Source organism: Phoca vitulina, unplaced genomic scaffold, assembly GCF_004348235.1.
Source record: "Phoca vitulina isolate PV1807 unplaced genomic scaffold, GSC_HSeal_1.0 scaffold1, whole genome shotgun sequence".
Taxonomy (NCBI): domain Eukaryota; kingdom Metazoa; phylum Chordata; class Mammalia; order Carnivora; family Phocidae; genus Phoca; species Phoca vitulina.
Window position 1 is genome coordinate 11943048 of NW_022589704.1, and position 24436 is coordinate 11967483.

At 41.2% G+C, this 24436-nt stretch overlaps 1 protein-coding gene across 2 annotated transcripts in view; it reads right to left on the reverse strand.

The window, feature by feature from the left end:
* The window catches only part of RHBDD1 (rhomboid domain containing 1), a 122818-nt gene that overhangs the window by 40837 nt on the left and 57545 nt on the right, over window positions 1-24436 (reverse strand). The window contains exons 4-8 of one of the 2 annotated variants that reach the window (XM_032401028.1): window positions 19833-19887; window positions 19075-19091; window positions 17105-17193; window positions 13896-13952; window positions 6966-7109 (exon numbers count right to left, since the gene is read on the reverse strand). In XM_032401028.1, coding sequence (XP_032256919.1) covers window positions 6966-7109; window positions 13896-13952; window positions 17105-17193; window positions 19075-19091; window positions 19833-19887 — 362 coding nt within the window. The remainder of the gene's footprint in view (window positions 1-6965; window positions 7110-13895; window positions 13953-17104; window positions 17194-19074; window positions 19092-19832; window positions 19888-24436) is intronic. The other variant, XM_032401039.1, reaches the window with a different exon arrangement.

Sequence of the window (24436 nt, forward strand, 5' to 3'; positions counted from 1 at the left end):
TTTCACAGATGGGTTAAGTAAAGTGATCAACTCATTTTGAAAGTTACTAGGGGCACCTGGGTGACTCAGTTGGTTAAGTGTCCGACTCTTGATTTTGGCTCAGGCATGATCTCAAGGTCCTGAGATTGAGCCCTGGGCAGGCCCAGTGGGAGCCTGCTTAAGATTCTCTCTCTGCCCCTCCCCTGCCCCTCTCCCCACTGGTGCTCTCTTTCTCTGTCGCTCTCTCTTAAAAATATTTCAAGAGTTACTATATCTCTTTCGAGAATCTAATATATTGGTTCGCTGAAGTGAAGTAAGTCACTTAAATCTCCTATTGTTCAGCAAAAAGAATAATATTTTTGGTTTGATAGTAAAGAACAGGATTTATTCCTTTTTGTAGCCTACAATGCTTAACAGTATCTGACACTTACAAGAGGCTCAAATGCAGATTTGCTGAGTAACAGAATGAATGATGATCTGAGCAACATGAGTGTGCAAGGTAGTATTTCTGAAACCGTTAAGATTTGGTAGCCCAAAAGCAGTCTCCAAGTGTGGGGAGGATGGCGGGGACATGGGTGGGTGGAATTAATTCATTAGCGTTGTGTTTATACTTTTTTTGTTAAATCTACTCATTAGCATCTGAATAATGCTTTCAATAAATGGTGATTGTGGGGGGTGGCAGAGGAAAAATTATAAATATACACATAACCATTACTGTCAAGTTCCCAAATATGTTTAAATTTCATGTATCTTTATTTCTATTTTGTTATTCCAGTAACAGCAGGCTATGGTTAATATTTTAAAATTTGGGATCTCAAGAGAAGCGGGCTCCTTTACAATAGGGACCTACACAGAATTCTGTCCCACTCATTTTATTATTTTTCTCCCTGGCTGGGATATTCACATGTTGTTTCACAGATTTTAAAACTCATATACTTATGTTTCTTTATGTGTACAATTTGACATCTAGACACAGTCTTGAATATGAAACTTCACTCACCGAAGTGAGTATCTCCAACACAGAGTAGCAAGTGAGAATCATAATCCAAAGGAAGTGTTCTGCAATGAAACTGCTTTTAGACAATCTGGCAGATGGTACTTTTTCATTACATAGAAACTTTTCCTAGGGGAAAACACAGCAATTTACTTTAAAAAAAAAAAAAAAAAGTGAAGCGGTCACACAGAAGTAGCTGCACATCTCTGTCCCGGCCTCCAATGCCTCTTCGAAGCCAAGCAGGCCAGCCACGGACATTTGCATATGTTAAAAAACGGCCCAACTGCATTATGCCTGCACTGGGCCAAGGAAGGACCATATAATCGTGCAACCGAATAAGATACCACCTCGTAATCTACGTATGGATCGGCTGAGATCTGCTGTCGATAGCTGTGTCAATTTATATTCCTGAAACGGTCTTTCATCCGTGAGCCCTGAGATCCACGTGCCACACGCCAATATTCCTGACGGTTCCCAGTGCCTCCACCTCTTTCTTGCTACACCCCTCCTTCTCAGTCCATTACCACAGAATAATGGAAAAGGAAGAGAGTACCCAATTCAACTCTTTGCTATAAAAAAATGATAATAAAACAAAGGTCTGATTAGACTCAGTCATTCACACCTCAAGTAAAGCTAAGTTCATTAATAAGCCAGGACTGAATGCAGGCCACTGACATTCCCATCATTTTCCCTTTGTACCACACCGGGAAAGATAAAAAGAACGAACATAATGCATTTCATTTTTCTCAAAAATGTCCACACAATAAAGAAACAAGACAAATGCTGCTCTTATATACGTTGGTGTAGCTTCAGTAAAAGGAAAAATGTACAGTAGTTCTCTTTCTTTACCTAAAGTGTGTCTCAATTGGTCCCTACAAACACATGATGCTTATAAACAAGATTCAAAGATACTGTCAAATCATCTGTTAACAACAAAAGCACGATATTAATTTGGAACCTAAATATTTCTTTTTCCCCAAAATGGCTTCCCTGGTAATTTCACATCCAAAGACCGAGAGACAAAGCAGCAACCAGTTTCATTCTGGAGCCAAGACCTCTGTAGTCTATTCCACCGTAGTTTCACATACGGCTAACCAGCAACCCCAACGTACAGTGTGGGGAGGGGGTGGGGGGCGACAGAGCTGCTTGATTTTCACGAGAGAGCCAAAGTGTGACTGCGGCCATTTGCCTTGCAGAGGAGTCTAAGAAAATCAGCACAAGTTACGCCACGTGCCAGTAAGGATTTCCAGCTTTAACCAGTACACATGCTCCAGGCTGGCAGATAGGAGCTGAGAAGGACACAGCTTTGTACCCAGTCACTGGCTGAACTTGGTGGCAGGCTATTTAAAAAAAAAAAAAAAGTCACAAATTATACATGGAAGGATGTGGGGGAGTGGGGAGACGAAAATGCAATGAGCTAATGTTCCTACTTGGCATCTGCCTTTTGACTCAAAGAAAGGGATGGCTCTTTTCCAGAATTTTTCTATTATTGTGGTATCAGCTGCCTCTTGGACTTGCTTATAAAAGCGGAGACTGCCAACAGAACAAGACAAGATTTCTGTTGATAGTAGTAAACATGCATGTTCCTTGAAATAATACGGATTTCGAGATTTCTCCTACAAAGGCTACTTTGGTATTACTATTCCCGGCATGAGCTTCTGGACCTGTACGGCCAGGTACTGGTGGGGACCATGAAAACAGCAAATTCTGAACTTAAAAAGGTGCTACCTTGATTCTTTAATTTACTCCTCCAATATATTTAACTAAAGAACAGTTTGAAACTAATTGGCGCTGGATGTTTCTTGCTGGACTGGCATTCTACCAAATGAATTTCTATTAGTTGGCCCTTGCAAGTCTCAGTGTTACTCTATTACACTAACTTCTTACTCTGAAAACTATAAATCAAAGAGAAAAAATTAAGCATTTATCCAGGCATTTAAAAAAGGACTATAGATTCTACCTACTTCATAAGGGAAAGATCTTCTTTACTTAAAACAAAAAAAAGGTAGTAAATAAATGTACTAAGAATGACAGATTCAAACCCCAATGAAGAATAAGGAATGTTTCCAGCTTCCCTTTGGGGTGTAGAAAGCTAGGAAGAGCATCACTCCTGTCTTATAATAAACATAAATGTGAGACAATCTGCAAATTAGTGACTTTTTCTCAACCCATCACGAGTTGAAGCAGTCAGACAACTAACTAAACAGAGGCCTAAAGAGGTATGGGAGCACTTGCTCACCTAGGTCACACTCCACTGAACACTAATAAAAAGAAGAAAAAATATGTAATAATCTCAACATATAGAATTTTTTAAAAAAATTACTATTTACAATAGCACACCTCCCCCTCCAAAAAACATACTTAGGTATAAATCTAAGATAATACACGGAGGACCTGTACGTTCAAAACATTTAGTGGTATGAAAATCTGATTACAAGATAACACTGAATGAAAGCAAGTAAGGTACAAAGTAGTATGTATATATGGTCAGAATTTTATAAAATAAAACTCAAACCAAGTATTTTTTCCATAGGGAAAAAAAGGCTAAAAAATATTAAGGTCTTTAAAACAATGTCTCTTTGGTTTCTTGTTCTTAATAAGGCAATCACAAAGTGTTTTAAAGAAAATAAAACTGAAATTAATATAAACAATTTGTAAAGCTAATTTCTTTGCTGCCACCTGTTATTATATAATGCACTTCACGACGTCTCCTTAGGTCAGTTTTCTTGGAACTAGTTCCATATGCTCTTAGAAAACATTAATTTAATAAATTGGTTTCCTAATTGCAGAACTAATTAGAATCGTTAGTATACCAGTGATATTCTGGATCTTTAACGGGGTATAGTTTGCTATATGTTCACAGTTTTGCGGCGTTTTCCATATTTATTTGAATACAGTACTTGTGCATAGGCTGGTGAGAGAGACAGGACAGGTTGCCTTGGCTGACCTTCCAAAGTAGGTTGCAGACATCACATTATTTTGCTTCTAAATACTTCAGTGTGTATCTCCCAAGAATAAGGGACATTCTGCTACTTATCTACAACACCATTATCACATCCAAGAAAGTCTGATTACTTCCCTAACAACTTCTAATATCTACCCAAATACAAAATTCCCGTTTTATAAAAAAAATGTTTTTATAGTCAGTTTTTCAAGGTTTTCATGTTATGTTTGGTTGTTATGTCCTTTTAATAAAAACCACACCCTGTTTTTTTCTTTTTGACACGGATTTTTTTCCCCCCAGGCCAGTCTCATTGAATTGCAGAAATCCCATGTTTTGTCTGATTATTTCTCCATGGTATTACTTAGCTTGTTCCTCTATCCCATGTGTTTCCAGTATGTTGATGCTTACACTGGAAGACTCAGAGTCAGGTTAAACACTTATAGCAAGAACCTGAAGCTATGTTCCTCAGACTGCATCATATCAGGAGGCACGCAACAGGCCAGCTCACTGATAATACCACTGAGCTTGATCACAGCATTTAGGTGGTGACTGCCAAATCTCTCCCTTGCAAAGGGACATCTTTCCCTTTGTTATTAGCACTTCCACCATGAGGTGATACATTATCACTGTCCTGTCTCTCAGTAACCTTCTAAGTGATGGTTTTTGTAGTCCTTGATGGTCTTTGCAGGACTACCAGTTATTTCATTGGGTTCCTTATTAATTCTTATTTACCTCTTTAAAATTTCTTGATAGGAAAATTCGGGTCTTTGTGATATACAGGTAGGTGAGTTCTGACAAACACAGAGTTTCGTATCCACCACAATAATCAAGATACAGAATAGTTACATCACCTCAAAAAATTCCCTCTCACTGTCCCTTTGGGGTCCTAAATAAAGCTTGGTACAAAGTCCATGCTCAGTAGATTTACTCCAACCTTACTTGTCCCATAATATTCCCTGTCTCGCCTAGTAGTGATTAAACTGCTGTGTGCATAGGAATAAAACCACGAAAATTTATTTTAGTACAGGCTCTGGGGCCCTACCCCCCAAATTTAGGAAGGCTAAGGCAGGCTGCTTGCGATCGTGATACTATTAAACCACTGAGTATATGCGATACAATGACTACGGGCATGGCCCTAATTCTCTACTTTTCTTTCTATCCATACTCTTTGCAGCTCCTGCCATGAGGAGGTGGAGTGTGTTTCTGAATCCCATGGGTCTGGGCGGTCACTTGTTTCAGCAACAAAATCCAGTGGCATTGGCGTGGCAGCAGCACAAGCCTTGCTTGTTTCTACTCTCCTGGAACCCTTGGCCTGAGGCCTGGCAGATGAGCCTGGGCCAGCCTGCTGGACGAGGTGGGGTGTGCGGCCTCACCTCCACCATCACCTCCAATGACAGTCAGTGAGGCAAGTCAATGGGGTCATCTCAGAGCAGCCAGCTCCATGCAACCCCCTGCAGACCCCTTAGCACACGGGCCAGGCCAAGATCCTGTAAGCTTGGCCAGCGGACCCATATGCTCAAGAGCAAGAAGAAATGTTTATTGGTTTCAGCCATGTCAGGGTGATTCGTTACGTAGTAACAGATGACTTATACACCACAATTCTGATACTCCTTACCCAAGGAATACTGACTTATCTCTTCCTCTCCATTCCCCACCACGACCCCGCCCCCTTCCTCATTTGGGCTTTTATTCCTTGTTCAGACTGCTGTTGTCATTCTACCTCCGGGACGCTGCTGCTCTGGACTGTGTTCTCTAAAGTCAGAGGCCAGGTTGCCATAATGTATGCATTCCTACCATCTAGCATAATGCCCGGTGCCCCCCACAGGTGCTCAGTCCTTGTCTGTGGAATCACTGTTGCCAGATTCATAAAGCACAGCTCTGGTCACATCACTCCCGATGCAGGACCCTACCAGCACTTACAGGACATACCAGGTCCGTTTTCCACCTGGCTTACTTGATTCTAGGACCTCTGTGATCAGGCCAAAGCCTCGCTCCCCACTCTTCTTCCCCTTCTTCTCTTAAGGCTCCGTTCCAAAGTGAGGGTTGGCTGACCACGTCCTTACTTCCTGTCTGTGTGATACTGACTCTCCCCACATCTCTGTAAACGTGACACATTCTTGAAGGTCCGAGTCTTCTGTGAGAGTCTGGTAGGTCTAGTGAAGGAAGAGCTCACCCCTTCTCCCCGGATCTAGCAATTAGCCTGAGCCTCCCGTAGCTGAGCGCTCTCACCTGAGCACCTGATACTATGCTTACCTGTCCATTGTCCATGCATCTAGATGTCCATGCATCTAGCAGGCATCTCCTCTACCTGAGATTGTGAACTTTTTGAGGGAGAGTACATCTTTTACCTGTCTGTATTCCCTATGGTACCTCACGCAGACCGCAAAACATAGTAAGACCTTCATAAATGCTTACCGAATGAATGGATGGTTTTTTGTCACTACTAAAACAAGAATAACAGTAGTAAGTCAACCCCACGCCAAAGATGGCATGATAAATACAGTGGTTTTCATATATCAGTCTATAAAAGAATCTTCTGGAAGGCCTGTTGAAGATACAAATTCCTAGGCTCTGCCCCCAAAGAGATGGGTTCAGTAGGTCTGGAGTAGAACCCTAAGTTTGAATTCCTACCAAGCTGTCCATGTGACTTTGGGGAAGGTTTGCGGGCAACACTTTGATATACACAGTGACATACAGCCTGCTTTGTAGATATGAAGTCCAAAGTAAACTCCTTTTTTCACACACCTAAGATTTTTTTTTTTTTTTTAAGTTTCTTAACTTTAATGCCAAGGCACTGAGGAGCACAGCAGGCCTAAAAAAGAACAACTTTAACAATACATACATAGTCTGGCACCTTATTAGCTTAGGTTGCTGGGAATATGGCATCACACCCCATTCTTTGTAATCACAATCTGCACACATTTTTTTTCATCTACATACCCTTTTTATAAACTATTTAAAGTTTAATTTGCTACAAATAGTCCTTTTTCAGACCATCTCACCATGTGAGGTATGCTTTAAAATAAGTGAAGGGCGCAAAATTCCTACCTCGGTCCCAGAGGCTGGCTCTTAATGCTCTCTCTAGCTGTTCCTCCTCACTCAGTCCTGCTGTGTATGCATCATAGTTCCTGGATATGTCTTCAGAGTAACCTGGCTGGCCATATGGGTAATAATCCTGATACCTGGAGTAGCCTACAGGCACAAGGGAAAGGTTATAGAGCACGGCTGTGTACTGTTCTTGCCATTCTTCCCATTTGTAAGCAAACACAATAAAATAATCTGTCATCATTCTGAGTATAGTAATAATCAAAATAAGAAAAGATGACAAATGGAGAATTCCTCCATGACCGTGGGCAATGACAGTCTTATCACTGTTGCACCAACAGTGCCCAGCGTGGGACTGGACATATGTGAGTCCTTATGAGCTGAAGAGGAAGAAGATACTAATTTAGAAGGTCTGAGGGGTACTGGAGAGGGGCTGGTATGAGCTATTTTCATCTGGAGTGGATTCTTGCAGTTTAGAGCTATACACTACTTGGAGTATTTTCTGTAAAGTCCTGACTAGGGTCAAGGGAATGGTTGAAATAATAGTTGATCAAGCATTTCTGTCTGCTGGCTCCATACAATGAGAGGCAGACTAACATTTAATGCAGATACTGCAGGATTTCTGTGCTGGGTGTGATACTTTGGACAGTAATAACTACATTGAGATAAACAAGGCGATGTCTCTATAATTATAATTTTATGTCAAAGAACACAGTTTCTATTAATAGCACTTTCAAGAAATTGGTTGCTAGATAAAATGAGAGAAGAAACAACCTGCTCATTAAATAATGCTTTAAGTATCAGACTTACATATCCCATTAATGAAGGTCAATTACAGAGCAGAGTTCACTTTTGCAAGGTGTTTCCATCAATATTTTCAAGTTGGTTTGAGTTTACTCCTTACATCTTCTTTAACTGCCCACTTTTATGTAGTTTGTTTGGAAGAGAATTTTTCCCCCCAAAAGATTACCAGTCTAATTCTGGTGTAATGAGAGAGAAGAGTCTGTTTAGCTTTATTCCTTCTTTTCTTCCATTATCTTACCCTTTGGGGATGAGTTTTCAAATAGTTAATTAATGTGCTTTTTGTTGTTGATGAACATTCCTACCCTTTACTTTGAGTCATGTGTCATAGGTCTCCATATCATCAACAGAGTACACACCTGAGTCTAAATTTCTTATTGCTTTAAGACTAAAGGAAACACACACACACACACACACACACACACACACACACACATAACAAGACCAAAAAGAGGAACAGTATATGGCAGAATCTGGTTAATTAAGATTTAATATTCAGAATATTTGATAATTAGTCCTGAGGCTATTTTATTTTTTTTTTAAGATTATTTATTTATTTATTTATTTGACAGAGAGATAGAGAGCACAAGTAGGCAGAGTGGCAGGCAGAGGGAGAGGGAGAAACAGGCTCTCCGCTGAGCAGGGAGCTGGATGTGGAGCTCGAGCCCAGGACCCTGGGATCATGACCTGAGCTGAAGGCAGCTGCTTAACCAACTGAGCCACCCAGGCGCCCCTGTCCTGAGGCTATTTTAAAGTTTACTTTTGTGCTGGTTATAAATAAAATGCAAGATTAAAAAGGAAACAGTTTAACTCCTTCCCATAAGAATTTTCAGGTACTCCAAAAGTATTTTCATATAAACAATGAAATGATAACACACTGATCTAGTTTCAGCTGATAATCTAATGTAACTATACACATTTACAATAAATATCTGTCATGTTATATGTGTCTATTGGTTATGTTTTTAGAGCAGCCTTAATGAGACATAATTGACATACTATATAATCCATCAATTTAAAGTGTACAGTTCAATGGCTTTTAGTATATATTCATAGAGTTCTGCCCTCACCACAATCAATGTTAGAACATTTTCATCACCCCCCAAAAGAAAACTGTACCCTTTAGCTATCATCCCCCATCTCTCCCAGCCCTAAGTAACCACTAATCTATTTTCTGTCTCTATAGCTATCTATGCCTATTCTGGACAATTATATAAATGGGATCATAGAACATGTGGTGTTTTGTGTCTGGCTTATTTCATTTTACATAACATTTTCAAGGTTCGTCCATGTTGTAGCATGATTCAGTACTTCACTCCTTTTTGTGGCCAAATAATATTCCATTGCATGATTATATAGCATCCATCAATTGATAGACATTTGGGTTATTTCCACCTTTGGACTCTTGTCAATAATGCTGCTATAAACCTTCATGGACAAGTTTTTATATGGACATATGTTTTCATTTCTCTTGGGTCCATAACCAAGAGTGGGATTCCTGGGTCATATGGAACTTCTATGTTTAACCATTTGGAACTGCCAGAATGTTTCCCAAAGTTGTACCATTTTACATTTCCACAAAGCTATGTTAATGGGTTCAGATTTCTCCATTTACTATCTATCTTTGTAATTATAGCCATCCTAGTAGGTGTAAGTGGTACCTCATTATGGTTTGCATGACTAATGATATTGAGTGGATATGGTTTGGATGACTAATGACTAATGATAATGATAGATAATGATATCTAGTGTTTAGATAAACCCTCTTTTCACGGGTTTATTGGTCATTTGTACATCTTTCTTTGGACAGCAGTCTATTCAGAGCCCTTGCCCATTCTTACTGATTATTACAACACTCTTCTTTTTTGGTAATATTTTACAATGTCCTTGAAAGTCACAAAGTGAGTGATTTAAATAAACATTAAATAAAATTGTTCAGGATTTGGGGGACTGATTCTGACAAGGCTTGCTCCTAAAGTAGTAAAAATTAGTGGGAATTTACTAAATACCTCCAATAACCCAACTTCCACATTCTCTCTCCTGTTTCCCATGTCAGAATATTAACATCATGATATTTGTAACAGGGGAAGGATATAAGTAAATTTCCCAAATCCTCACACTAGTGTAGGACTGAAGTTGGATCTGGATTCCAATTTAAAAATCAACAACCTTCCTCAAATTGGTCTCTACTCAACAGACCCATGAAAAAAAAGTTAGCTCCCACTGCTATGTTGGGGAACACCCACCAGCAAGTTTCGTATCCTGAGAGTAAAGAAGACTGTGGCACTGTTACAAATACTGCTTTCTAGATTTCCCACCAAAACGACAACAACGAAAAACCTTTATTATAAGGGCAAATGGTTAAAATACAATCAATATGTCTACTTCACAAAGAACAAAAGAAAGGGGCAACCATTCCAAAACATAATAGAATACTTATGGAGAAGTCGCTGAACACCATGGTATGCTTCAGCAATCCCTGAACAGAGAGACTGCCTAATTCCCTAAGAGTGCCAACTACCACTTTCAAACCCCTGTGTAAAGTCATTCTATTATAGAAGGGTCTAAGCAGGACTTCTACCTATCTACCCTCGAAAATGTTCAGCTCACTCAGAACCCAAAATAACCCCAAAGCTCTGAATACCCATCTATACAGATATCAGAAATACTGCATACATCTATAGAGTTTCAACTGCCAGGTAAATTCGCTATAATTTGAGGCAATATTTTCTTGACATAGAAAAACTTTTCTTCATGTTATTTCTTATTTAAAAAACAACCCAGCATGACCTTAATGAAATAAGGTCTACAACTCTAAACATCTGAATATTATAAAATCTAATTTGGTACTTGTCAGACAAAACATGGGGGGAAAAAGGGAAAGCTTCACCGTGTTAAGTCAAAAAGACTAGTGTGGTTAAAAGTTCTATATCATCAGTCATAAATCATCAAGAAGATCAAAACTCCTATCAATATCTATTATAATGAGAGAAGGTTTCCTAGGACAAAAAATTTTCTTCAGCTGTTCCTCTGGCCCAATCAGATATTTTTAAATCTTCATAATAAACACGGTTGGAAAAACCCAACAATCAAACACTTAGGATAAGTAAGTTTAAATTATATCCTGCAATGAACAGCAGTTTAATATTCTTTTGTAGCTATATACTTTGGCTCTGTAGTAAAAGAAATTCTGGTTATCATTATTCTATTAACTACTCCATCTGTTCTTTATACACATACCAGGATTTCATGGCAAAAGAGATCAAGAAACACCACCAAGATTAGAAAAATGGGTAACAGCTTTTTAAACATTCATGAGGTTCTTTGACCTATAAAGACTCTTCCAGCTAAGGACGGCCATATTAAGAATAAATCATTACTTGTAAGAGATACATATGCTCTCATACAAGTTCCCTAGATGAACATTAGCATGGCCACCTGGCCTTATGTAGCTCTGCTTTTGAAGAAATCCAGTCACTTCAGAGGAAGGAATATAAATATGGTAATCTTACAGGGGATAAGAGAGAAAGGTAAAAGGGGCTTTTATTTTTGCCTTTAATTCTATGGTCTGTGTCTGCTAGGCTTATGCCTCTTCCACACGAAGGAGGAAAAGATGTTTCCCTTTTTCCTTTTTTTTTAAATAAATGCAAAAAAAAAAAAAAAGGGGGAAGTCTAAAAGACAGTAAGGGGAACTGTCCTATTTCGTAAGGATAAATCAGGAGAATGGCCATCTCCTATCCCTGTAATATATAAAAAGCAGAGGCTAGGAATCAGTGAGTTGCATTTTTGGTCCCTGTTTTATCACTATTTGTATGATGTTAGCCAAATGACTTAACATTTCCAAACTTCAGTTTCCTTGTTGTCACACAAGACGTTAGGACTAGGGAATCTACAATAGTTAAAGGCATGTCTGTGCACAGTTATGTTCTTTTTCTCTTTGTCCAGAGGAACACTTCTGTTACTTTCGGGGATTTAATAAATCAACCAGGCGAAAAGCCCTTTATCCTCTACCAACTTCCAGGTGTTAGGGGCCATGTTCCCTGTGAAGTGGAGAAAATCAAGTCAATAAGAGGTGAGAAATCACAATGGGAGAGAGAACCAATATGGTCTTCCTGTCCAACTCACCTCTTCCTAGTCATGTAGGCCAATAAAGCTCTTATACTTCAGTCAGTGTAAGCTTGGTGTCCAGGACCAACAACAAAAAGGAATGGACACTCTTCCAAATGAGTGTATTTATCAGCTTAGTCAATAACTAATCATCACCCTTCTCTTTAGGTGAGCTGGCATTGTCCAACAACCATTCCTCTCCTGCACCAAGACCACATTTCTAGTGTTTTAATCATTCAGATTGGCAGAGGCAAGAGCCTCAGAAGTGAGGCTTTTCTTGGGCATCAACAGTATTCACTTCTGTGGCCCCCAGGTCTAGGTAAACCCCATCATCTAGGCCTCTGTTCTTGATCTCATTAAAATCACCTGGGAAGCTTTGGAAAAAAAAAAAGTCCAAGTTCCTGTCTCTATCCTCATTCTAATTTAATTGGTTTGGGATGAATTCAAGGCATGGATATATTAAAAAAAAAAAAATCCTCAGGAGATTCATATATATAGCCAGGATTGATAATCATGATCCAAGCCTTTATAACTACATCAAAAACAGAGCTTGAATGTAACTCCAATAGTATTACTCCACTGATTAAATCCTTCAGTAGCACTCCAGCACATTCTGGATAATCTCAAACAGGCCCTTTAATAAGAACCTGAAAAGCCCTTTCCTCCCCATTGCTTTCCTTAACTTCTACTTACTCATTCAAGACCCTGCCCTCCACTTCCTCTGAATAACCTGCACTAACCTGCACTACTCCTCCCTCACAGGCTGAACACTGCTAATACTGCAGAACTAGACTTCTACCTCTGCCAGAAGGAGTAACTGGGACTTAACTAGCCCTTCCACCATAATCAGCTAGAAAACTGGAGAACATATATGAAACAAACGTTTTCAGACATCGTCTAACAGGCAATACAAGACTTTGAACATTGAGAGAAAGGAAAAGGAGCCTGGAGGTACTTTCTAGACTGTGGTATAGGGACAGGGGACACAGCAGATGCAACAGACTCCTAGAGCAGAGCTGAAATTTGCAGGGCAGAGAATAGCAAAGGAGGAAACTAAGTGTACAGAAAGACCTTCAGAAATCTGCGAGGGTTGCCTGGAGATGTTGCTGAATTATTAAGCCACACATGTGTGAGTGAAATGCCACAGGACCAGACAAAGAATGACAAAAAGCTACGAGCTGAACAATTCTAGGAGCTTGGGTGGGGCTGGGAGACCTTCGCTTTTCAACCAACCAGAACAGAGAGCCCATTTAGGAGAGATCCCAGAAAAGTGATACCTCAATAGCAGCACAGAATTAACCCTAGAATAAAAGTTACTTTAGACCCACCTTAAAGGACTTAAAAACAAGCGCTAGAGGGATCAAACGGTCCTCCAATGGAATGACTATAAAAGACACCCAGACTTTCATAGCCTACGGCTTCTCTAACTCCTGTCTGCTGGAACTGGCCCTGGGAACCGCAGGGCAGCCTCCCCAGCATGGAATGTAAGGGCCTTCGTCTAAAACAGGGCAGATGCTTGAACAGGAAGTCCCTTCTACGTATTTGCAAAGACATCTAGAAAAAATATATTCTCTTCTTTAAGTCACATGGTATTAACTCTTAGAGGAATGCCTATCTTAGCCTCGGAGGTTAGGCGTGATTCTTCCTGAATGTGTAAGTGGGGTGGAATGTGGAGAATCGTAGATCAAAAACTGACTTCTAACACTCAGCAGGCAGTCTGGACTTGCAGACTGAGAATCAAGGGACCCAGGTCTAGTCTGAATCTTACCATGGTTGAGAGACCTCACACCAATCATACAATACCTTCAGGCGAGAGTGACCTCCTTCCCTGGCCTTCTCTACCAGTTCACCCAAATATCTCCCTGGGGTCTGGCTCCATCTAGCTTCCAGGCATGTTAGTGGCACGAGTACGTAAGGGCAGATGACTCCACAGCAGCGCAAGCTGGTATTACCCTTCACAGCTCGATGGCGGCAAACACCAGGATTTTTGAAGATAAAATGTATTAAATCAAATAAAGTGCTTACCTGAACTATTAGAGTGGTACTGATGTCCGTAATAATGCATATTGGAGGAAAAAATGCCTAAATGAAGGAAACAAACATTTTAATTGTAGCCCTAAGGACTCCCCCACCCCAGCTTTATTGAGGTCTGACTGACAAATAAAAAACCGCATGTACTCAGGTTGTGTAACATGAATTCTTAAAAAGTATATCTCATGATGATGTGATATACACACACATATGAAATGATTACAACAATCAAGTTAATACCCTATTACCTTACATAGTTACCATATTGTGCATGTGTAAACATAAGATCTACTCTCAGTAAATTTCAAGTATGCAAGACCATATTATTAACTGTAGTCACTATACTGTACATTAGACCCCCATAATTTATTCATCTTATAACTAGAAATGTGTACCCTTTGACCAACATCTCCCCATTTCTCCCATGTCCCCGGCCCCTGGAAACCACTGTTGTACCCTCTGATTCTAGAGCTCACCTTTTTTAGATTCCACATATAAGTGCGATCATTTAGTATTTGTCTTTCTCTGACTTATTTCACTTAGCATGATGTCTTCTGGGTTCATCCATTTTGTCACAAACGATAGGATTTCTTTCATTTTTATAGCTGAGTAAGTCCATCATACACACACACACACACACACACACACTCTCTCTCTCTCTCTCCACATCTTCTTTATCCATTTATCCGATGGACATTCACCCTCTCTTGGCTATTCTGAATAATGCTGTAATGAACCTGGGAGTGCGAATCTCTCTTTGAGACACTGATTTCATTTCCCTTTGAATATATACTCAGAAGTAGGACTGCTATACCATAAGGTAGTTCTAAGTCTTTGAGGAACCTCCATACTGTGTCCCACAATGGCTGTGCCAATTTACATTCTCATCAACAGTACACAAGGGTTTCCTTTTCTCCAAATCCTCACCAATGCTTATTTCCTGTCTTTCTGATAGCAGCCGTCCTAACACTTCCCTACTTCAATCTGTATTACAAAGCCATAGTAATCAAAACTGTATGGTCCTGGCATAAGAACAGACACATCAACCAATGGAACAAAACAGCCATAAGTAACTGATAATCCTTCCAACAGTTAGGAGGTTCTTTATAACAAAGCCAAGTCATTTCAAATGATTTCTAAACAACTGTTAAAATAAACTCCCTTTTGTTTGGGGCTAGCCCTATAGGGAACAGAATGTGGGGAACCTTGAAACTCTTCAATCCTTTCTGCAGTTCCTGAGAGGTTTCTGTTGACCTAAGAGGGTCTTTGCCTTCCGAGGTACTGAGCTTGGGCTTTGAGGCCCCGTCCCAGTAGAGATGCTCTGGATATCCAGAGGACTTGCCCCCAACAAGACTGTTAGAGGAGCCGTGGTTCTTACTCTTCTTCCTCTGTCCCTAGAAGGGCAGTACGACCGACCGTCAGTTCAGCCCTGCTGAAGGGACAGACAGTGGGTGCAAGAGGCACACCTCAGCGTAATGCTGCTTTTCTCCAGGAGCTGTCAGAAAACAGCTTCATGCACTTGGCTCTTTTCCACAGGCTTCCTGTGGTGCCTCAATTCTCAGGTCACTCTAGAACTTTCTCAGGCTTCCCCGGAAAAAAAAAAAAAGAAAGGCAGAGAGATTTCAGGCTATTTGTAAATAGCACTGAGTGTTTGTTTCAATTTTTCATGTCCAATTTTCTATTGGATTACTTTGAAAACGACACGATGTAAAAAGTAAGTCTCCATAGAAGGTAGGCAAGGTTTTAAGAAGGAAAGCTGAGAGTGTACGTGGTATAATTGTGGGGGAAATCCTCTTTAAAATCAAAATACTCCCCTAAATTCCATAAAACGTCTGCAGAAGGCTTTACAAACCACTTCAACTTCAGACACACATAGAAAATGAAAGAAAACATTAAACTCCCAAGAATCATTTCCTTTCCTTTATTCGTACTGAGAGCATTTGGGCAACAAAGCTCGTTACTAGATTTCCATAATTAAGTTGTATCAAAAATATAATGGAACTGGACATTTTCAATAAATGCAGTTCCCGCTGCCTCCTCCAAGCACACACATTGAAAACACAGTAATAAGCAAATGTAGGAAAATGGGAATGTGTTTAGATGCAACACAGCCTGTAAAAATGATCTGAAAGTGAACACAACCCACTAATAAAGACGGCAGCACAGTGCCTGGAAAGCTTTCTAATATCATGAATATTATATAGTTCTCAAGAATACCAGTCATCGGCACAAACTGTGAAAACAAATTATTTATGGTTCAAGGAAAGGTAAAATAGTCTCAGAAGATTTCCCATGAATAAAAGATGAAATATTGGAACTCATATGGTCTATAAAACAAGTGTTTGCAAAATAGTTTTCCTATAAGTCAAAGCCGGTATAGCATTTTAAATTAAGAGGGCTAAAAAATTCATATATTTCTTTCTTTTTTTTTTTTTAAAGATTTTATTTATTTATTCATGAGAGAGAGAGAGAGAAGCAGAGGGAGAAGCAGGCTCCCAAGGAGCAGGGAGCCCGATGTGGGACTCGATCCCAGGACCCTGGGATCATGACCTGAGCCGAAGGCAGACGCTTAACCATCTGAGCCACCCAGGTGCCCAAAATTCATATATTTCTAAATAAAATAAAGTATTTTCATTGAGCATCAATTTGACAGGGAAAAAAGCCAAACAAAACAAAACAACCAACAACAAAACTTTTAAAAGCAGGAGACATGCTTCAAGCAATAGGAGACTTGCTCTGGCCATGCATGAAGATTCATCTTGCCTGCCGAGAACCTAACGGTCATTCTGACTTCTTTCAAATACTGGCCTTGCACTTCAGTACAGATTTGTTTTTCTTTTTTAACTCTGCCTTGCACATATATTAATTCATGGAATACTACAGAAGAATGCATCATTTTAAACCCACTTTAGTTCTCTGTATTTTCAAGAAAATCACGGTTTTCTGTGAGTGCCATTACTGCTGAAGGTAAACATACTGCTATTTGTCTCTTAAGAAAGCTTCAGGTTTACAATTTGGGTTTGCTGCCTTTTCTTTGGAGCAGTGTGAGGAACTGCACCAGCTGTTTTGCCTCTTGGTTTAAAAAGAGCCTATTAGGGAATTCCTAAGCGGAACCACAGGGAAACCTGGGGTTGCCTCTGTTTCCGTTAAAATTAAGATGAACTTCCAGCCTGTTGTCAGGCCAAAGGTGTTTTGTTCTGTACCTGCACATTTTTTCATGATTTTCTTCAGAGGCCCGTGAGTGTACATTAGTCCAACAAGAATCCCGGCCAGATGCCCAGCAAAGGAAGTCCTAGGAGAGAAGGAGACCCTTTGTGAGTATATTTGTTCTGCCTCTGAGTAGATACATTCTGTCTTCTCATTAGTCCGGGGCATGTCAATTTGTCACAGTCTGCAGGCTTTGTTCCGTATCACGTCCTTTATGCTGTGCGGCATTTAACGCCGTCCAAAGAACGTTTCCTACCTTAAAAAAAAAGGTACAATGAATAACAACCACCACGTGTTTAAGATGCAGTATCCTTCCTTGGCCAAGAGAAGTGGGCTGGCTCCTTCCAGAGCAATGGAAGTGTTTGGTCAAGACAACGCATACTGTTTCTTCCAGTTTTTCTCTGTGGCTCTTATCTTAAAACATAAATGAAACCAGTTTTCTCTGAATTACATCTTGAACTTTCCAGCCACTGTGAGGCCCACTAGCTATCTGTGTAGTAGAGCAGATTGCTGCATTTTTATTCACCGCTGACGAGTGAGGCAAAGAGCAGGAGAAACCCAGCAGAGGAGAGAGACTAGAATGTCCACACCCATCCCCCTGAAGTTGTCTTCGTAGGTACCTTTTGGTCACTCAGCAAAAAGAAACAAAACTGTAAACTTCTAGCTTGAAAGATGAGTTAGGGCATTAAATTGGCTCCATTCCTCTTAAAGTAGCATCTAAGCTTGGCAACTCAAGCTTATAAATTCAACGCAAGCCCCAGCTAAGTCTTTGTTGAATGAGTAAAAGAATAAATGAAAGAAAATCATCTCGCCGTCTCCCTGCCCCCAGCTCTTGCTCTCAGTGCATCCCACACAGCCATCAGCTGTTCTAGAACAGTGGGGATGTCATGTCACCACCAACCGGGGACACTCTGACCCGTCTGCTTACAGTCGTGGCCTCTGGGCACTTGGCCTTGCTCATCCCTCCCCTCCACCCTCATAGCCCACTAAGCCCATCTCCTCGGCCCACTGCCAGACCCCCATGTGCTCACAGGTGACCACAAGGCTGAGCTGAATGGCAGGCACCCCTATCACAAAGATCATGTCCCTCTTTCCTTCCACCTTCCCCCAGTCATTGCCTCTGCATTTCCCATAGCCTGTATTCGGCCTGCTGGGTCGTGACGCATTTACACGCTGGCATGTCCGTCTCTCTCTTACAAATTCCCTGAGGGCAGCAATGATGTCTTCTTACTCATCTGTTATGCTACATTAGGAGCTAAAGGCAAAAACAAAAAAGGTCAAGTGCATGAATACTTCCACAGCTTGGGGAAATGACCCTCACTCCAGAAGTGGGGGCAACCGAAAGTTATTAAGGAGCTGATGTAAGCTCCAGGAGTACAGTGAATTTTGCGGTTTTCACTCATGTGTTGCACACTCCTCAGGCTATGCCTGGCACAGGACAGACACTCGAATGTGGGTTAAATGAGTGATCCGAGTGTCCCAGGACCAGAAGGCAAGCTAAACCCATTACATCTTCAACTCAGAGCACACACGGAGCCACGGCAGTGATGGAGCTCGGGGGCTGATGTTCTGCCCCCTCACCCCCACCCGCCCTGCCAGGAGACCTAGAATCAGAGCCAACACACTTCCCCTCTCCCTGCGGCAAAGACCCTGGAGAAGCACAAGCAAGACAGCCACGAGTCATTCTCCCTGTCATGGAGCTAGCAAAAAGACCTGTTGGCTTCCAGGAAAAGAACAGACAATGGAACACTTAGAGAAAAGACGAGAGGCAGCCTTCTATGGACAGGAAGGCACTGCTGTTCATTCCATCAGCCAATTCAAACCCACTGTTGCTCAAACAAGCTCTTGCAAACGTCCACACACACGGCAAGTGACAGTACGTGTGCTTGCATGCATATGCACATACAAGCTTCATGCACACGGTCATTCCTTCAAGAGAGCTATTACTTTCATCACATAGATTTACCTCAAAGTATGTGTAACCTGATAATAAAAACATGGGATCAGATGCTTGGGCTCCCATTTTTCAGGGAAGAATAGCATGAACTATGCTTTTCTTTAGCTTTTCCAAAAAAAATAAAATTGTGCTTATTTTACTCTATTTTTAGGCTACATAAAACTCTTCAAATAGTGCTAGGAATGGCAAAGAAAGTGGTAGTTTGAGGGATAGAAAGAAGCCAGAATCAATTTTTTAAAAATAGTAACCTCGATTTAACTGAAAAGAACAAAACGGCATCAACATTTTTAAACTTTTTAAACCAATCTTTATGGTGAATCATATAGACATAAAATAACATGGGAGAAAATTTCAATTTAAAACCCCAACCTATTAAACAATCAGTCCTGAGCCTCATTTACAATTTAGAGTACAATACAGTGAAATGAATTTATCTCTCTAAATGAGTTTGCAGAAGTTTGAGTTACAATCTAATTGTCCTAATATAATTGCGAATAACCAGGGATGGAAAGCTGGCTGGCCAGAGACCAGACTACATTATCACCCAAATTCCAAATTTTCACAAAAGCCCCATCTCAAAACCCTAGCTGTCCTTATCCCTACATTTAAGCTCTATACGGGTGTTTTTCTTTTAAAATAAGAAGAGATTATGATCTGATCAACTCAAACTGAGAATTTCCCAACATGACACACAAAAAAAGGGAGATGCCCCCAACGAAGAAGGAAATCCAGGCCCATTTTAAGAGGCATATCAACGTTCTCCATACCTTTGTTAAGCATTTGACAAACCACCTCCTGGGCCCTCGAAGAGACACCTGTGTCCTGAGAGAGGAAATGGAACTGGAGACTGTCTCCTTCCCAGCAGGACAGGGAGCCCCCGTCCCAGCGCTAGGATGCTTCATCCCTGCCTGGGGGTGCTGCGGAGCCACAAGGAGGCCCCTGCCTGGGCTTTGGAGGAAGACCGTTAACAGCTTCAGAAGCAGATTGTCTTATTATGATCATCACTCTACACATAAAGCAGACGTTTTGATGTTTGTGCTGTCCGAGGAGGCCCATGGTTGAGTTATAACCTAATTGTTTGGCGGTCTGGGACAGCCCACTGCTGTCCTCCAAGTGTGCACGCTGCTCTGTTCGGAGTTACACCCACGGGCTGATCCCCATGCGTCAGGTTCTCAGCAACACGGCTTTCTCTGGACCTGACTGGGTCTTACACCGGGACTGAGGATTTGGTGACGGCCTGCCACCCTCCATCCTAATTCAAAGTAATCCTCAGGGACAGCACCACCATATTCAACCCTATACCCATGACCTTACTTGTGCGGTAAACAGCCTGACACTAGCACTCAACAAGTAATTACTGAAGGAGTGGAGAGGTGGAATTAAAATTACATATAAAATGCACATTTCTAGCATACATTACAGTGTATTATAAAAACACAAGTTATGCAAGGTTACCCATTAATAGTTGTTTTAGTATCAAATCTCATCAGGAGAGAGAGTGATTGAACACAACACCCTCCCCATCCCGCATACCTGGACAATGTGTTACACAAAACATGCTCTCCATTAACAAAACAACAGCACTAAACCTAGGATTACATCCCAAAAGTGGTCACTTAGAAGCTTTATTTCTTCTGATAGCTCAATACTAACTCCTTTCAGAAATCCTAAGAGCTATAATCAAACCCTTACTGTGATTTGTAAGACACATCGCGGCCATGTACAGTCACATAGGTTGTGCACTGCACAGATGGACTACAGGGAGAAGAAATATCATTTGTCTGGGGTCTCAAGAGTGCTGCAGAGATCCTATATTCAAATTCAGGTCATCATTTCTCAACTTCGGGGCAGGTACCAATGTAATTTCATTTCAGTAGGGGACAATTTCTTGATCCAGTAGTTCTTAAGCTTGCTCAGGTTCTAAGCCCCTTTAAGTGTCTGATGAAAGCCACGAATCCTGTCTGCAGAAAAATTACACATGCACAAAATATGTCACCTATAATTCTAAGATGTTCATGGATGGCTTGAATTCCAGACCCTTGCCTGAAGTGAAAATCATTCATCACAAACACAGGAATTCCAAACCTCAGTGCCAAGTCTAAGTACTTATACACTCAGTTGGAAAAACATCTTGTTTGTCCTCAAATCCTAAGACAGAGGCAGCCATTTTGTTTAGATGGTTATTAATGAGCCCAATCTGTCTGAGGGACCACTGCTCTGTAATAGCGTAACTTACTCCTGGATTCAATTTCCTTCCTGCGAAAGTCTGCCTGTTAGTCATTCTTCCAGTTCAAGTCTGAGGGTAAAAAATTCTGCCATTCTCTGTATGTCTGAAAAGGTCTTTATTTCAGTTTCCTACTCGAATGATAGGCATAGGATCAACGGCTCCAGCTAAGAAATGTAAGCTGCACAGTCCTTCATCTGTCTTTTCTCTGGGCTTTTAAGATTTTCTATTTATTTTGGGTACACTGTCATTATGCCACAGTCACTCCAGTTGTAGATTTATTTTATTTACCCTCCTTGAGATTCGCCATGCTTTTTCCATCTGAGGTCTCATGTTTTTCTACAACTCTGAAAAATCTTCAGCTATTATTTTTTGTTCTCTGGACCTCCAGAGATGTAGCACGGACACAGAATGGGGGCTCAATTCGTGTTTGTAGGGGGGAAAAAAAAAAAAACTAAAAGAAAAAAAATGGAAAGTTAAAATCAAACCAATGCTGGTACACATTACTTGTAAGGGACAGGGATGGTAGAAAAGTAATTCTGAAGCAAAACTAAGATGAAGATATTATAGATATTATTGTGTGTTACATGTCAAATATATTTCAATAAGGCTGGAAAGAAGATGATTGTGGATTTCAGTTATGCAAACTATATGCAGATATTATTAACACCAGTACAGAGTGTTCTTTCCTATCATGCCGGCATAAACTGCTCCCTCACTCCTTTCAGAGGCGACTTGGAAGGCTGAGCTAAGTGGTTATGCAAAATGTTCCTGCTCCCATGTGCCACTGTTAAAGAATCAAAAGCTAAAGCTATGATTGAAAGCTGTGACAAGCTATAAAGGTCCTCCTCTGCTAAATGGCAAATTCCTTCCACAGCTGAAGAAGCTTCCATCTCAGGCATAGCTCAGAAAGCAGAAAATGTATGACTCTGAGACATAATCTCATGGTGTATGCAGAGCAAACGACCTCATTAAGGACAGAGCTTGATGGAGACACAATGTTAGACAAGGCAAGAGAACAAGGTAAGGGAGGAGGCAGTCAGCTAGGAGTGGTCTATCATATCATATGTCCCATAATTTCCTCCTGCAAAAGCAGTTAATACCAGGCAGGGACTGCACTGATCAGAAGTTCTGCATTGTTTGGGGATCTTAATAAATGGTCTTAATAAACTGGCATTACAACAAGAAGATGTGGCAAGAAGTTTTCAGACTTTGAACAGTCAGGCCACTAGGAAAGACCTTGATAGGATTGCTTCTTCCCAACATAAACTGTTCTTAAATTGTCTGGTTTCTGTCCTGGATGCTTTCTCCAACCACTATGCCACTGTGTGTCTTTGGCAATGGCAATGTGGGAGACACTTGGTCTATATGTTCTTTCTCTTTACCACATTCCCTGGCACACCCCCCTCCTGCCACCTTGGGCTGCAGAAGTAAAAACTATCCCCTTTCCAATATTATATTCCCTTTCAAGGGAGGCATTGCAATATTGGCCATGCAACCTCTAATATCCATGTTGATTTATTAAACATGGCACCAACCTCCAGCCTAGGGCTGGGAGCTGACCACTGACATTTACTTGAGTCCCAGACAAACACGATCTGGAGAAAAACAAGGGTATTGCAAAGGGAGAAAAAGCCTCTTCTACAAAAGAGCCTCCAAGAGAATAGACGATGCCTAGCCATTCCTTCGCTCTCAATTCCATGCCCCTCAGCCTGGCAGCAAGAGAATTTCATGAGCTGGTTCAAGAAGGTAGCATTCATTCATTCATCAAATATTTACTGACTGGTTACTGCAGAAATAAGACAAACATGGTCACTGCCTCATGGAGCCTACAAGCTGGTGGGAGCATGTGTGTGCGCATACACACACACACACACACACACTCTCTCTCTCTCTCTCTCTCTCTCTCTTTCCCTAACTGCAAATTGTGCTAAGTATAAGGAAGTGAGTCTACTTTTCCTAGAGTGGTCTGGGATGGCTCCTTAAGTGACATTTAAAGTGACATCCATATGGGACGCCTAGGTGGCTCAGTCGGTTAAGCATCTGCCTTCGGCTCAGGTCATGATCTCAGGGTCCTGGGATCGAGCCCCGCATTGGGCTCCCTGCTCATCAGGGAGTCTGCTTCCCCTTCTCCCTCTGCTCGTCCCCCCTGCCCGTGCTCGCTCGCTCTCTCTCAAATAAATAAATAAAATTAAAAAGAAAAAGAAAGTGACACCCATAGCATTTGGAGCTTGCATGCCCCAAGGTGGCGGGGGGGGGGGGTTCCTGCAGGGAAAAGCTGTGAGGCTGGGAAGAACCTGGTATCTTTCAGGTGACTGGAGCATCGTGAGGTAGCATAAGGACATCCTACGGCCTGAGATGAATTTGGAAATATGGGCAAGAGCCAGATCCTATAGGCCTACGTGCATGGGGAAGAATTCAGGTTGTTTCCTAAGTACAGTGGGAGGCCGTAGAAGAATTTTAAATGGGAGAATTTTTAAAAGTGCTCTATTCCGTCCGCGGGGAGAGCAGACTCTAGAGAGGCAAGAATGGCCAGTGGAACAGACCAGTGAGCAGGCTAATGTAGCTCAGACGGAGAGTGATGGCAGCTGAAAGGAGGTGGGCACAGCAGAGGGGGAGAGAAGTGAGTGGGGCGGAGTGTATTCTGGCAGCAGACAGAAGAGAACTTGCAGAAGGACTCCACGTGGGGGGTGTGGGAAGGGGAGAAATCTAGGCCGCTGGCTTGTGCAACAAGATGGACAGTGGAACCCATTACTGGGATGGGGGAGACTGGGAAGAGGAGAGGACCGGGTGCAGAGAATTCAAGGCTCGGTATTGATGTGTTTATGGAGAGATACCTGCAAGACAACTAAGTAAAGACACCTAGTATCATATTCGGTAGGTAGCTGGGTACTAAGTTAGAAACTGAGGGGAAGGATGGTTCAAAATATTGCTCTCATATCTCACTTTATTGGATTTCTGGACTATCTGTATACACTATATCTTTATGTATATAACATAAAACACTTTATACACATATATACATATACCTAAAAAATAAGATTACTTTAAAAAAAATAAAAAAATAAAAAAATAAGATTACTTTTTAAAAGATTTTTTTTAAGTTTATTCATTTGACAGAGAGAGAGAGCACAAGCAGGGTGAGTG